Source organism: Ambystoma mexicanum, chromosome 14 (assembly GCF_040938575.1).
Source record: "Ambystoma mexicanum isolate Mex_15411 chromosome 14, UKY_AmexF1_1, whole genome shotgun sequence".
Lineage (NCBI taxonomy): Eukaryota > Metazoa > Chordata > Amphibia > Caudata > Ambystomatidae > Ambystoma > Ambystoma mexicanum.
This window is the reverse complement of record NC_090940.1, coordinates 543,559,268-543,571,298: the sequence shown is the minus strand read 5'-3', so window position 1 is coordinate 543,571,298 and position 12,031 is coordinate 543,559,268. Positions and strand designations below refer to the sequence as shown.

General features: G+C 41.3%; 1 protein-coding gene and 1 pseudogene across 1 annotated transcript in view; both read left to right on the top strand.

Annotated features, from left to right (window-relative positions):
• The window catches only part of LOC138526944 (cholesterol 24-hydroxylase-like), a 309,525-nt pseudogene that overhangs the window by 274,289 nt on the left and 23,205 nt on the right, over positions 1 to 12,031 (top strand).
• Positions 1 to 12,031, top strand: part of LOC138527526 (ankyrin repeat domain-containing protein 10-like) — a 43,986-nt gene that overhangs the window by 20,886 nt on the left and 11,069 nt on the right. Inside the window, exon 5 of the mRNA XM_069638773.1 lies at positions 1,210 to 1,261. Within this exon, the coding sequence (XP_069494874.1) occupies positions 1,210 to 1,261 (52 nt within the window). The remainder of the gene's footprint in view (positions 1 to 1,209; positions 1,262 to 12,031) is intronic.

Genomic DNA, 12,031 nt, shown 5'->3' with positions numbered 1-12,031 from the left:
TTGTTATCCAGTGCCTGTCCTTGGGAGTGCCGGGCAAATAGTCTTTCCATGCTAGTTTGAAAGCCCTGAAAATCCCGAAGAATTGGGTCATCCTGAGTAACTAGTGGAATTGACCAATCAGCTGCACTGCCGCTGAGATATGACAATACAAAGGCTACCTTGGCTTGATCGTTTGGGAAGGCCCCAGGTCTGTATAAGAAGTGCAAGCGGCATTGGTTCATAACGTACTTGAGTTACATTGTGAAAATTAATCTTCAGATAATAATAGGTTAAAGCTTGTTCCGCTAGACAGTCATCAAAAGCAAACTTGCATATTATTCACCGTCTCCATTCTCTTCGCGTAAATCAGCCCGTAATGCTCAATCCGCTTGCATCAAAGAATCTTCATGAACTGAATTTACATGTTCGGTACACACTTTTGGAATGTTAATATTAAAGGACATGTGTACCGCGCACTATCACCACCGGAGTGGTCCCCTGGTGCACTGGTGGCTCTGAAAGAGGGAGGGAGGGTGAGTTAGTGGTTGGAAGCAGGGAAAGTGCAAGAGAGCAGTGATGTGCTGTTGGCGGCCTCAGCACGGTGGGTTCGTTGGCTGGTCCTGGGGTGTTTGCGGCCAGTAGTCGTCATGTTCTAATGTGCAAGTCTATGTGTGTTTTTGTTTTGTTGTTGCAATGTAGTGAGGTTTGTGTGGTTTGTTGTGCTGAAGATTTGTGATTATGATTGGTTTGGAGTTTGAGAGGTTTGTGCAGAGGGGGAAATCGTTAGTGTAATAGATTAGTTGCCATCTCTATCTTTAATTGATGCGCTGTGCTTGCATAGTCTGCCCTGCTGCACCTCTGTCCTGACCTGGGCCCATCTAGCGTTCAAGGTCCCTTTCACATCGGGCCACCATCTCCAGCTGCCTCCCTCTCAACCTCGCCTGTCCTCCCTTCCTACTTCTGTGGTCAGTGTGCCTGCCAATGTCCACCATTCAGCTAGTGCGGTGAATGCCTGTATCTTCACAATTGAATTAACACTTTGGTGCCTGGTAGCTGTTATGGGGTGGGGGGGTGACGATGTTAGAGCATTGAGCGCAGGGGCGCGTTGATAACCGGTTGCTTCACTGGCTCGAAGGAATTGGTGAGTTCCAGAACAATATTGACTTTGAAAAGTATGTAGTTCGTAAGAGTTCACATGTCTGACTTTCACTCTTGTCCGATTCCTTGCAGTTTGCAGCTTGACCCCAGCAAAGAGTTCCTCGTGGTAACTGACGAAGTTCACGTAAGGATTTAGCTTATCCTACACAGTTCAATAAAATAAGGCCAGAATGTAACCTGTGGCTTGCTCCCTTATTCAGGTGTAGAGAGAAAATATGAAGTTCGGGGAATATTGCCTCTGGTGGTAAAATTAGGTAAGTCAATTGTGGTGAGAAGAGTTCCCCTTGTTTGTCCCTTCGTCTCACCTTGTTGTCCTTTTGTTCCCCTTAGGGGCCAGGGTACGGCGAGGATGCAATGGAGACTGCGCCGACCCGTGAAGAGGAATAGTACCCCTGGCGGTAATCAGGTAAGTCTATGGGGAAAGTTACTATTGCCTCTGTTTATTCCCTTGGCTCACCTTTGCTCTTCGTGTGTTCCCCTTAGGTGCCAGAGTGCGGCGGGAACGTGCAGAAGGATGCAGTGGATCGTGAGGATGCTGCAAAGGCCGGTGAGTTCAGCGCGGCGCTGCAGCAGGCGAGGCGGCGCACGTAAAATGCTTCTTTCTTCCAGCTCGAAGGCGCGGTGGATCCGAAATTCAGGTAAGGATCGAAGGTTTTGCTCTTATCTTCTCCTTCTGTTCCTCCCTTTTTCTAGGAGCTGCAGACTCGAGGCGGGCATGGCAGAAGACTGGATGCAGGCTTGCAGACACAGTGAGCGTTACGCTGCTGGATGCAGAATAACGCGAAGCGTGTGTTGCTCTTCGGGCGTGGTTTAAATAGCCTCCAAAGTAGTCCCAGATAAGTATTCCTCCCCAGCCCCGCCCGAGTAAAAAATAGTCCCTAGGTAAAATAGTCCCTTCCAAGCCTCATTTGGCTTGGAGCTCTGCAGCATGGTCTGCATCAGGTAAGCCTGCAGCATGGTCTGCATCAGGTAAGTTCTACTCTATGAGCCTGGCGCCATAGGCGCCAGGACTGACTCTCCATATGAGCCTGGCGCCATAGGCACCAGGACTGCACCCAAACAGCCCCTAGCAGGGGTTTTTGGGCTTGCTCAAAATAACTTGATGCCTGCTCCCGGGGTTGCTGGACCTGGTCTGGTTCCCCGGGGGTAGGCATCATGACAAGGCAATCTTTCACATAATATGAGGTTGAATACGAGAGTCTGTCAAGGCTGTGTAATTACACCGTCCCTTTTTAATTTATATATCACAGACTTGTGGGGACAAAGTTTGAAGTGGGATGCCTATCCACCCAAGCTTAACAACAATAAAATTAATTGCATAGCCTATGCAGATGATTTACTAGTGTTGTATTTCACACCTGCTTGATTGCAACTCTCACTCAATGTGGTTCCCTCCTTTCTGAGTGAGAACAAGTTAGTTATATATCCGACAAAATCACTCATAATGGCAATAAGGAACAGAAAGCAGAGAAAGCACTTTCATTGGGTGATACATGAAATACCTATAAAAGAAGTCCACACATTTTGTTATTTAGGTTTCACCTTTTCTAACAAAAACATTTTAAATATTCAGAAAGAAAAGATGGTTAATAAGGTCAGAGCAAGTATCTAATTGATGGAATCCATAAAAACAAGACATTGCGCATATTCATTGAAACCGCTAATTGAATTCTACTGTATGAAAGTAACACCTATGACACTATATGGAACCAAAATGTTCCTCTTTCCTAGGAGGGAAGGTTTTGACATTTTTGAAGGTCGCATTAGAAGGGAAGTGCTTAATCTGCCTAAAACGGTTCTGATGTCATAACGGTTAGAGTTGAGCTTGCAATCGTGGTAGACAGTGCACATTAGCAAATGTATTTTTCTACATAAAAAGTTTATTAACGTGGACGATTCTACCCTTGTCCGCTTGTTAGGCGAGACTATGAAAGGTAATTCCAGTAGATATTTATGAGAATTTAGAAAAAGCTGTGCTGGGTTCATGCAAATGGTTGATCTCAATGATGATGACTCTTATAGGGTCATGAAACATAAATTCTGAAATTGGGATAAAATAACGGATAAAGACGATCTGCAATGACTTCAATTGCATATAGAAAGTCTGCGTGGAGTGTAGCTAAAAGTGAAATCACACCATATTTACAGAGGTTTCCTTCCCATTTGTATAGAACCTGGTACATGAAATGTCGCCTAAAATGTCTCCCTAGTTTGGAGGTTATCGGTCCCAAAAGTAATATTCCAGGAGAATTAGGATCTTGTAGACTGTGTAAAAATGAGTGCACCAAAAACCCTGCATCACACGGTTATTAAATGCGTTAATTAAGCATTATGCCCCGGGCGGCATTACGGTAATGCCCCAGGGCCAATAGTTATAGGCCTGAGCGAGTCCCCGGCGGGGGGCGATGGCAGCTTCTCAGCTGTGTGGAGGCTAAGAGCGGGGATAGCACCGCTTCGAGCCTCCTCATTGGCTGAGGGGCTGCCACGCTCCCGCCGGGAACAATAGCCGTGCAATCCCGGCCGAGGCATTCCCGGCCGGGCAACGACCCGGCGAGAGCAAACCAGAATGTGTTTTAATTCTGGTTGACTCTCGCCGGATACTAATATTGATTAGGATAAAAAGTTTAGGCCTATTTGTATCTTCTGTTTTCAATGTTATATCTCAAGCTCTATGGGAAAATCTTACGAATGGAACACAAGTGTCTCTAATATTAGCATCAGTAAGGTTTTTAAATTTGAATAGAAAGTTTAAAATTAATAGATCAAGTGGTAGAATAGGCAAGTACCGTCTTTTTTTCTTTTCTTCTCTTTTTCTTGTTTCTAAATGAAAACATTTAAATGAAATATTGTTAAGTTGAAGAATACTCAATTCAGGTAGGAGTGCATCAGCTTTATTTAAGTACCGCAGTACAAGGCCCTCCTGCAACAGTCTTTCCACCACAGCTTTACTGTTCGCATTACTTTGTGATAACATTTCTGCTATAATGTTCTCCTTACTTGGGACATATCGACCCTCAAATTCATGTCCCTGAAACAGTGGGACCCATTCTGCTATTCTTCTAGATATGCCATCCAAACCTTTCGAAGTAAATACAGCAACTAAAGGTTTGTGATCACTAAGAATCAAAAATGTCCTGCCCAACGTAAATGCTTTGAACTTGTTTATTGACAAAGAACACCCAATGTACTTTCTCAATTACAGAGTATCGAGATTCTGCACCTCTCAGAACTCTCGAGGCAAAGGCAACTATTATCTCAATTCTTTGACTCTCTTCAACAACACAGCACCTAATCCTGTGGCACTGCCATTAGTCATGATGCAAACCCCATTGTTGGTGTCAAAACAAGCCAGAGTCGGTGCCATCGAGATACTTTCTTTGATGTATCTAAACTCCTTTTCACATGTCTCTGCCCACTCGAAGATGACATCTTTCCTTAAACAATTCTCTGATGTTACCAGAACAATCAGAAACATTCTGTATGAATTTTGCATAATACTCCATAACTCCTAACAAGGAAAGTGCACTGTGTTTTTCCATAGGAGCTTGTAACTTTTGAATAGCCTTCACCAAGCTCTCCTTGGGACTCACCCTATTACCATTAAATTTGTGACCAAGTTAATCTATTTCAAGCAATCTGAACTTGTACATAGCGGTCTGCAATGTAAAATCCGCTTTTTGTATTTTTTTTAAAACCATGCTCAATTTGATATTGTGATCTGCTTCATCAGTGCCTGTGACTAAAAATGTCATTCTAATAAAAAGCAATACCCGGCATTCCTCTCAAAATTGACTTCATTACTCTCTGAAAGAACACTGCCGCCGAAACCAATCCAAACGGCATCCTCCTAAATGCAAAAGTTAAATCATGTGTAATGGAGGTGGTAAGATCACGTGAGTCGGGATGCAAGGTTGACGGTGGAAAAGACCTTTGCTCCCGGCCTAACACCCAACAATTCCACATTATTTGGTAAGGAAATCTGTCTACGACACATTTGTTAAGCGCTCTAAGGCCCACACACAAGCGAACCTCTCCAATTCCTTTTCTCACCACCACCACCGGGGCACACCGTTCTCATGCTACTAATGGTTCAATATTTCTTAAGAAATTAGTCTTTTAATTTCTTTACAGATTTCATCCCTCAATGCCAACGGTACACATCTGCTCCTAGAAACCATAAGAACTGTTCTTTCCTTCAATTTCTTTTTTTGCATGTAATCTTTAGACAACCCAAGCATTCACTGAACACCTCCCCACATTTGTCCACCGGCTTTTCTCCACCTTTAGCCATTACCACAGCTATGTTTCCTGGGACTTGGTGATCAATCTTCATGTCGATATCTGATTGTTGGTACCACCCTAAAAGACATCCTCCCTTTTCACAAACATAAACCTAAGCTTTAGTCTGTTGCGCCATTCAAGTGTGGCCACAAAATATCCTACAAAGCCAATACGAGCACCTCGGTAAGCACTGGCCTTAATATTTCATGGCATTAGACTGGTTCTGGCAAACTTGTTTTGCCATACCTCGCTGTTGATAATTTTATAATCAGATCTCGAGTCAATCAGCATTCTTATTCCAACCCCATTCACCATAATCACACCATGGGGTTTCTGGTCTACCTCTCTTGAAGGGCCGACTTCACTCATAGTCCAGCAGTTGCCCAAATCCTCCTCTTCAGAAGGAAAATCCTCAACAGTTTCACACTCACCCAGATCAATTATTTCTCTGACCCCTCTCTGTTCAAAATGTTGACAGCACGTAGCGAAGTGACCTCTCTTGACACATTTTCCGCATATCACTTTTTTACATTTATTTTTTATTGTATTAGGTGCAAACACCTCTACAAAATAATTTGTACAATAACACATAAAATCTCGCGATTGCAATAGACTTACATATTTACATCAAAGGAACAGTGTTAAAACAATTTAGTAACTAAAATGCTCAGACAAACCATTCTGTGAGTAGGTTAAAATATTGCATTTTTTACAAACATCTAAGTGATGTCAATTCTCACATCCTTCCAATGTATCCATTTTGCTAATGGGTTTTAAGCCTATTAATATAGTTACATTATTCAGTTAATTTCAAGATGATTCATCGTTTGTATAGTCAAAAGAAATATCATTGAAAGAACAGTCTTCTTGGATAGATGGAAACACAACCATATACGAAATCAAGTCATACAAACACAGTTTGACATTTGTGTAAACAATAATATAGTTGAAAGAAGCTATTTCAAGGGTAGGAAGACATTGATGTGTTGTGGTTAAAAAAAAAGGTACATACTCATCATTAAATTGCTTAGCAGCTTCTGAATGCAATTGTTCTGCCTGTATGCTGAGCTATGTTTCTAAAATCTTTAGGAAACGTACTAAGGCTAAAATTAGTTACTTTTGCCCCACATGCATGAAACCCAGAATGTTTCAAGAGAAAGGAGAGAATTACCACTTACATATGATCTCAAAATCGACTCTCTGCATGTTGCAAAAAAGCCACAGTGCAGAACTAGGTGCTTCAGAGATTCAAGTTTGAAACCAATTCCACAAAATCTGCAAGAACCTTCATTATTTTTGTCGATGTTATTATTCCAATATTTTGTACGTTCCTTTGTAAGAAATAGGTTTAATCTAAACCTCATATACAGTCTCCTCGCTTGATTGCACAGGAACATCATCAAGTATGTCAAACAGGGCTTCTGTGAATGCCTAAATTTGGCGTATTCTGCATATGATTTATAGCACGCAATCCGGTCAGATGTTTTTGCCCAATCAGATTCGAATAGCTTATTCTTTACAGTTCCAGAGTGTGGAAGTCATAGCAATCTGATCAAGTACAGCCCGCATTTGACAGTTATATAGCGCTAAAGAGGCTGGAGTCTCATTGGCTAGCATCCCTGCTAAATCCTCATATAACGAGTTTATGGTTGGTATTAGCATTTTTGTAAAGTTCCTGATCCTTCTCCATTGTAATTTGGAAGCCAAAGAAAACAAACCAAGTTCATGAATTATTATGGCGTTGGGAACACTTTGAAGAAGACCTAAAACAGTTTTCCAAATGGTACCTTGGATTTTGTTGAGAGCATCACCTACTGGGAGCAAACAAAGGTCAACACCGTAAAGAAGTATTGCCTCTACTTTAAGAAGATAGAATTCGATAAGTGGCAAAATTGAGAATTTGAAAAATGTATGCAAGAATATCCTCATCTGTGCTATTAGTGGAGTAATTTTAATAGATATGGAATTATGCCACTTTATAACGGAATTGGTGTTGGTCAGATTATACCCCAATTATGTTGTTCCCAAGGTACGATTAATTGGGTTGCCTTCTAGGCTCCATTGGAATCTGATTGCCTTTTTTTGTTGGTAAATACCAAAATGTTTGATTTGGAAGAATTCGTAACCAGGTTGTGTTGAAAACAAAATAACGAAAAGTAGTGAAGTTTCTTCTGTAATCCAAATGGTGTTCGGTCAAATAAAATAACGTCATCAGCAAATGCGAGCCAGTTGATTCGCAATGCTCCTAACTTTTCTGGGATATCAGCAAAATAGATTAAATAGAATGGCTGCTTAGTTGCAGATGCTATCGGTGAGTGACCCAGTTTGATCAATCCTAACTCTGTAGTTGGTTTTGGTATGGAGGAGAGCGATCATTGAAATGATATGAACAGGAATATGAAACCCTTACATTTTTTTCCCATAACAAGCCTCTAATTACACTATCAAAAGCAGATGATAGGTCGAGTAGTGACATAAATATGGGACCATTTTTTGACTGGTGCCTGGTGCAAGGATGCTAGGATGTGGGATAAGATGGTTGTGTTTAGCTGGGTGCCCATTGCTTAAAACGTGATAGGTTATGATGAGTAGAGGTGAAGATGTTGAGATCTCTTAGCACTAGGTTGGCAAAGACTTTTGCTGCAACATTAATCAGTGCTATAGGTCGAAGATTTGCAGGGATTTCTGTCGAGCCTTTTTTTATGTAGCGGAATGATTATTGATGTCAACCATGACTCCGGAATCGCCCTGATGAAAAAAATAGAGTCAAAGCGACGCTTTAGAACAACAGCCTAGAAGTGAGGGTCGTCTTTGAAGACGCAAGGCGGCAGGCCATCTGGAGTACTGGAGCTTTTTGAGGGCCCAAATCACGTCTTCCACTTCCCATGGGCAAGTTGGAAGCATAAGTGTTGCTAGTTCAAATCTATGGAATCTTTGTGGTAGTCGATATTTAGTTTCAAAATATTCCATCCAGGTATTACCAGATATCAAAGCCTGAAGTTCTGTACTTTGCTTACCCATTGGGTTTCTTAACGAGGCCCAAATGTCTCTTGTTTTTTTTTTGCATAAAAGAGTGATCATATTTTGATTATTTTTTAGGTGCGATTCAAATTTGATAGATTTTACCTCTGTTTTGTATTTCGAAATAAGTGCTTTCTTTAAGCCTAGGTATTCAAGATTGCTGCCTTTTGTTCTTAGTAGACATCTAAGTGCCACATTTTTAGCACGCTCCAGATATTAATCGTGGGACTAAATGAGTTTGGCTGCTGGCCATTATGCCTGGTGTTCTCGAGTAGGACTAGAGACCTAAGATGTTTATTAATCATCTGCATATTCCATACATCAGCAAGCATGATCTCCCCACTTTGAGCGCTTGACTCTTCGACTATCCAAAGATCTCAATTAACAAGAAAAGTCAGTTGTCTACACAAGGAAGGCTTCCAACGTATGGACAACATGTATCTGTTAATTACTGGTGGAGCTAGAAATGAATTAACAGGGTATGATAGATTGAAGATGCAGATCATGTATTTTAGAATGTAGTGGTTGCTATTATTGGGATTATATAAAGGGAAGTGGGAAGATTTCCCTGCTAATTCACACGAAAGAGCAATGTAGTCAATACATGAACTGGAATGACCACAATGCCATGTTACGTAGGACCTATCTTGACTGGGTATTACCAAGTGAACATCCCACTCTTCTAAAAAGAGTTTCCAAAAAATCCCTCTTTCATAAGAGAGGTTAACATACTGATTGTGGTAGTTAAAAGGGGTACTAATGGGGAATGACTGCAAGGTTGAGTTGAAATCCCCTCCAATTATGAGGTCATATTTCAGATTCGTAATGAAGGCTTCAGTCAGCATTGTATTTAAGTTAGATATCATCACGTCAAGAGACAATATACTTGGATTCCCAATGAGTGATATGACTAGAATAGTGCAAGTGGGTTTGGCTTCAATTGTAAGTTCAATGACCAGAAGCTGCGGCGAAGCATGGATTAGTTGCGAGATAAGTTTAAGATTATTTTTCATTAGAATTGCTAGACCTTCAGAAGGTCGCCCAACAATTCCTATTTTGGCTTGCTGCGAGAAAGAAGTATAACCAACTATAAGGATGTTAGTCATCGACATGGTTTCTTGTACCAGAATAATAGATGGTTTTTCCACTTCTACTATTGTCTTGTGTCATGCAAATAAGTTTTTAAACCCACAACAATTCCATGAACATATGGATAGGTTACAGTTTTATGATTTTTCCACCTGTACATTTGAATTGGCTATCGATTTGATGAGAGGGTCTAGCAAGCTGGACCGTTTAGAATTTGAGAGAATGATTCAAATTGTTCTTTCATTTTATTATTCATAACGTGGATTTGTTGTTTAGATGAATTCATTTCGGTTGTCAAGGCAGCCACAGGTGGTTGATATTCAATGAAACTAGTGGCCTCATCCATGAACCGAAATGCAAATAAGTGAAAGCCTACAGAGGCCAGATCAGTTTGATGGTCCCATAATAGCTTTGCTATGAACTAAGATTTCAATTTGCAAAGCATTCCATTGTTGAGACAGTTTGGTAACTTGATCCATTCAATGTCGTTTGAAATCAAGTTATGCAGCACTGGAATTTGGTGGAATATTTTCCTAAGCGCAGAGCGATTGAGGTTTGCTTTGGCTTTGCTGGATGGGCTGGCTCCCCATCCCATCATTATTTGCATATCAGATGAAACCTCTTCAAAGATAGTCGGTGTATCACCTGAATCTCCAATAGCATTGCTAGAACTATCAATACACCTGCTTTCCTGAAGTGGCGTTTTCAATATCAAAAATATTGCTGATTGTGCTTGACCAGTAATTTGATCCACACCTGATACTGGTTTTGTATCTGATCTGGGTCACAAATTGAAGAGCTTGAGACCAATGGGTGTTGCTTCCGTGTTAGGAGCATTGGATTGCACACCTTTATTACTTAAGGAGGAATTCAAAATTGGCAAATGATTATTATTACTAGCTTTGTTAGGTTGTGGGGGCACTGAAGATTTTTTGCTTGTCGTTTGGTTAAAAAAGTTAGACATGTGTGTTTGTGTCAAAGCAGAACCAGTCTCTATGCTTTGTTGCATTATAACACACACAGGTTTTTTTTTTATTGTTGTCATTTACTGGCCCTTCTGCTGAGGCTGCACAGGCAGAATGGGCAGATACACCTACATTTGAAAGCATCTTTGCTTCACTATTGTTTAGGTCAAGATGCAATTGACTTTCGGCATTTAGTTGGTTCAGGTCTATTGTTGCGTCCTGTTGTGGGATACTACCAATTTTTTAATGGCTGAATTGTGCCCTTTTGTTTTGATAGGGGGCATATTTTTGGACTTTACTTGAGGTGCTTTTCGACATGTCAAGTGAGGGTTAGTCGATTTAGCCAAGAGACGCCTTTTTTGTGCTCTTAGATAAAGTTTTGTTGCTTTTCGTGATATGAATTGCTGATTCTGTTGCTCTTCATTTTGGGGCGATACCTCCTCAGAGACCTGATAGGTCTCATCTGTTGACCCTACATTTGGATCTAGGATGTCAGTTAGTGCTATCGGACTGTCAGGAGTATCTAAGTCCATTTCACGGGGCATGATTTTTGCATTTACGCCACAATCATCGTTAAGTAGGTCCAAAGGGACCATGTTTGCATTAAGCAGTATACTTTTTATGGCTAAGATTCTGTCATGTTGCAATTTCGCAACTGCCATATAATCAGGTTGAAAGGCACCTACATTGGAGGACCCATTGTTTTGTTGCTGTACTATGTGAGCAAATGATTTAATGGGAATATCAATAGGTTCTGCGCATGCGTTGGTTTGACTGTGCTGTGAATGAGTATTTTTGAGAAAATGATGGTACTCCTTTTGAGTAGGTTCAACTGCCTTAGTAAACTGCCTTGCCCATATTGAATGGCAGTTTTCTTAGGCTAGCATGAAGCCCTCTATCTAACTTAATTTGATGAGTGTGTCAGAAATAGATGCTGTAAGGGCAATAATGGCCAAATGGGTGTGTTCGTGTCCTCTAGCCAGTAAGTAAAGAATCTGTGTAAGAACAGGAAAGTTATGTAATTCCTGCTCACTTAGATCAATGAGGGATTCTTCAAGAGGATATAATGGGAGAGATGAAGTAGGTTGACGGGTTCCTTCTGGCAAAAAGGATAGAGGTTTGAGGCCATGTAGTAATACTGGAGAGTGAGGATATGCTGGCTCCATGGCGATAGGTGCGCCATCAGCGGAGGGTGAGCTTGCTTTTGCTTGGATGCGTCCCTTAATGGTTGCGTGACCTTCATCACTTTTGAGAATGGGTACTTCATGATGTGCTTGCGGTGTTATGTGAAAATGCACTTGTTCCCGAAATCCCAAGGAGCTAGCAACTGGAGTGGAAGGACCATTTGAAAGTCGGACCCGCTTGTGTAGCTCTGCCATGACGGCAGGTGCTACTGAGGATGTATCAGTTAGTGGAATGCAATTTTCCTCACTGGAGACATCAAGGAGGGAATTGTCAGTAGTTGGTATGTTGGAAACTATTTTCATGAAAGGCTTCTTTGTAGCAGGAGGCACTGGGGCAATTTGGAGATTAGTTTC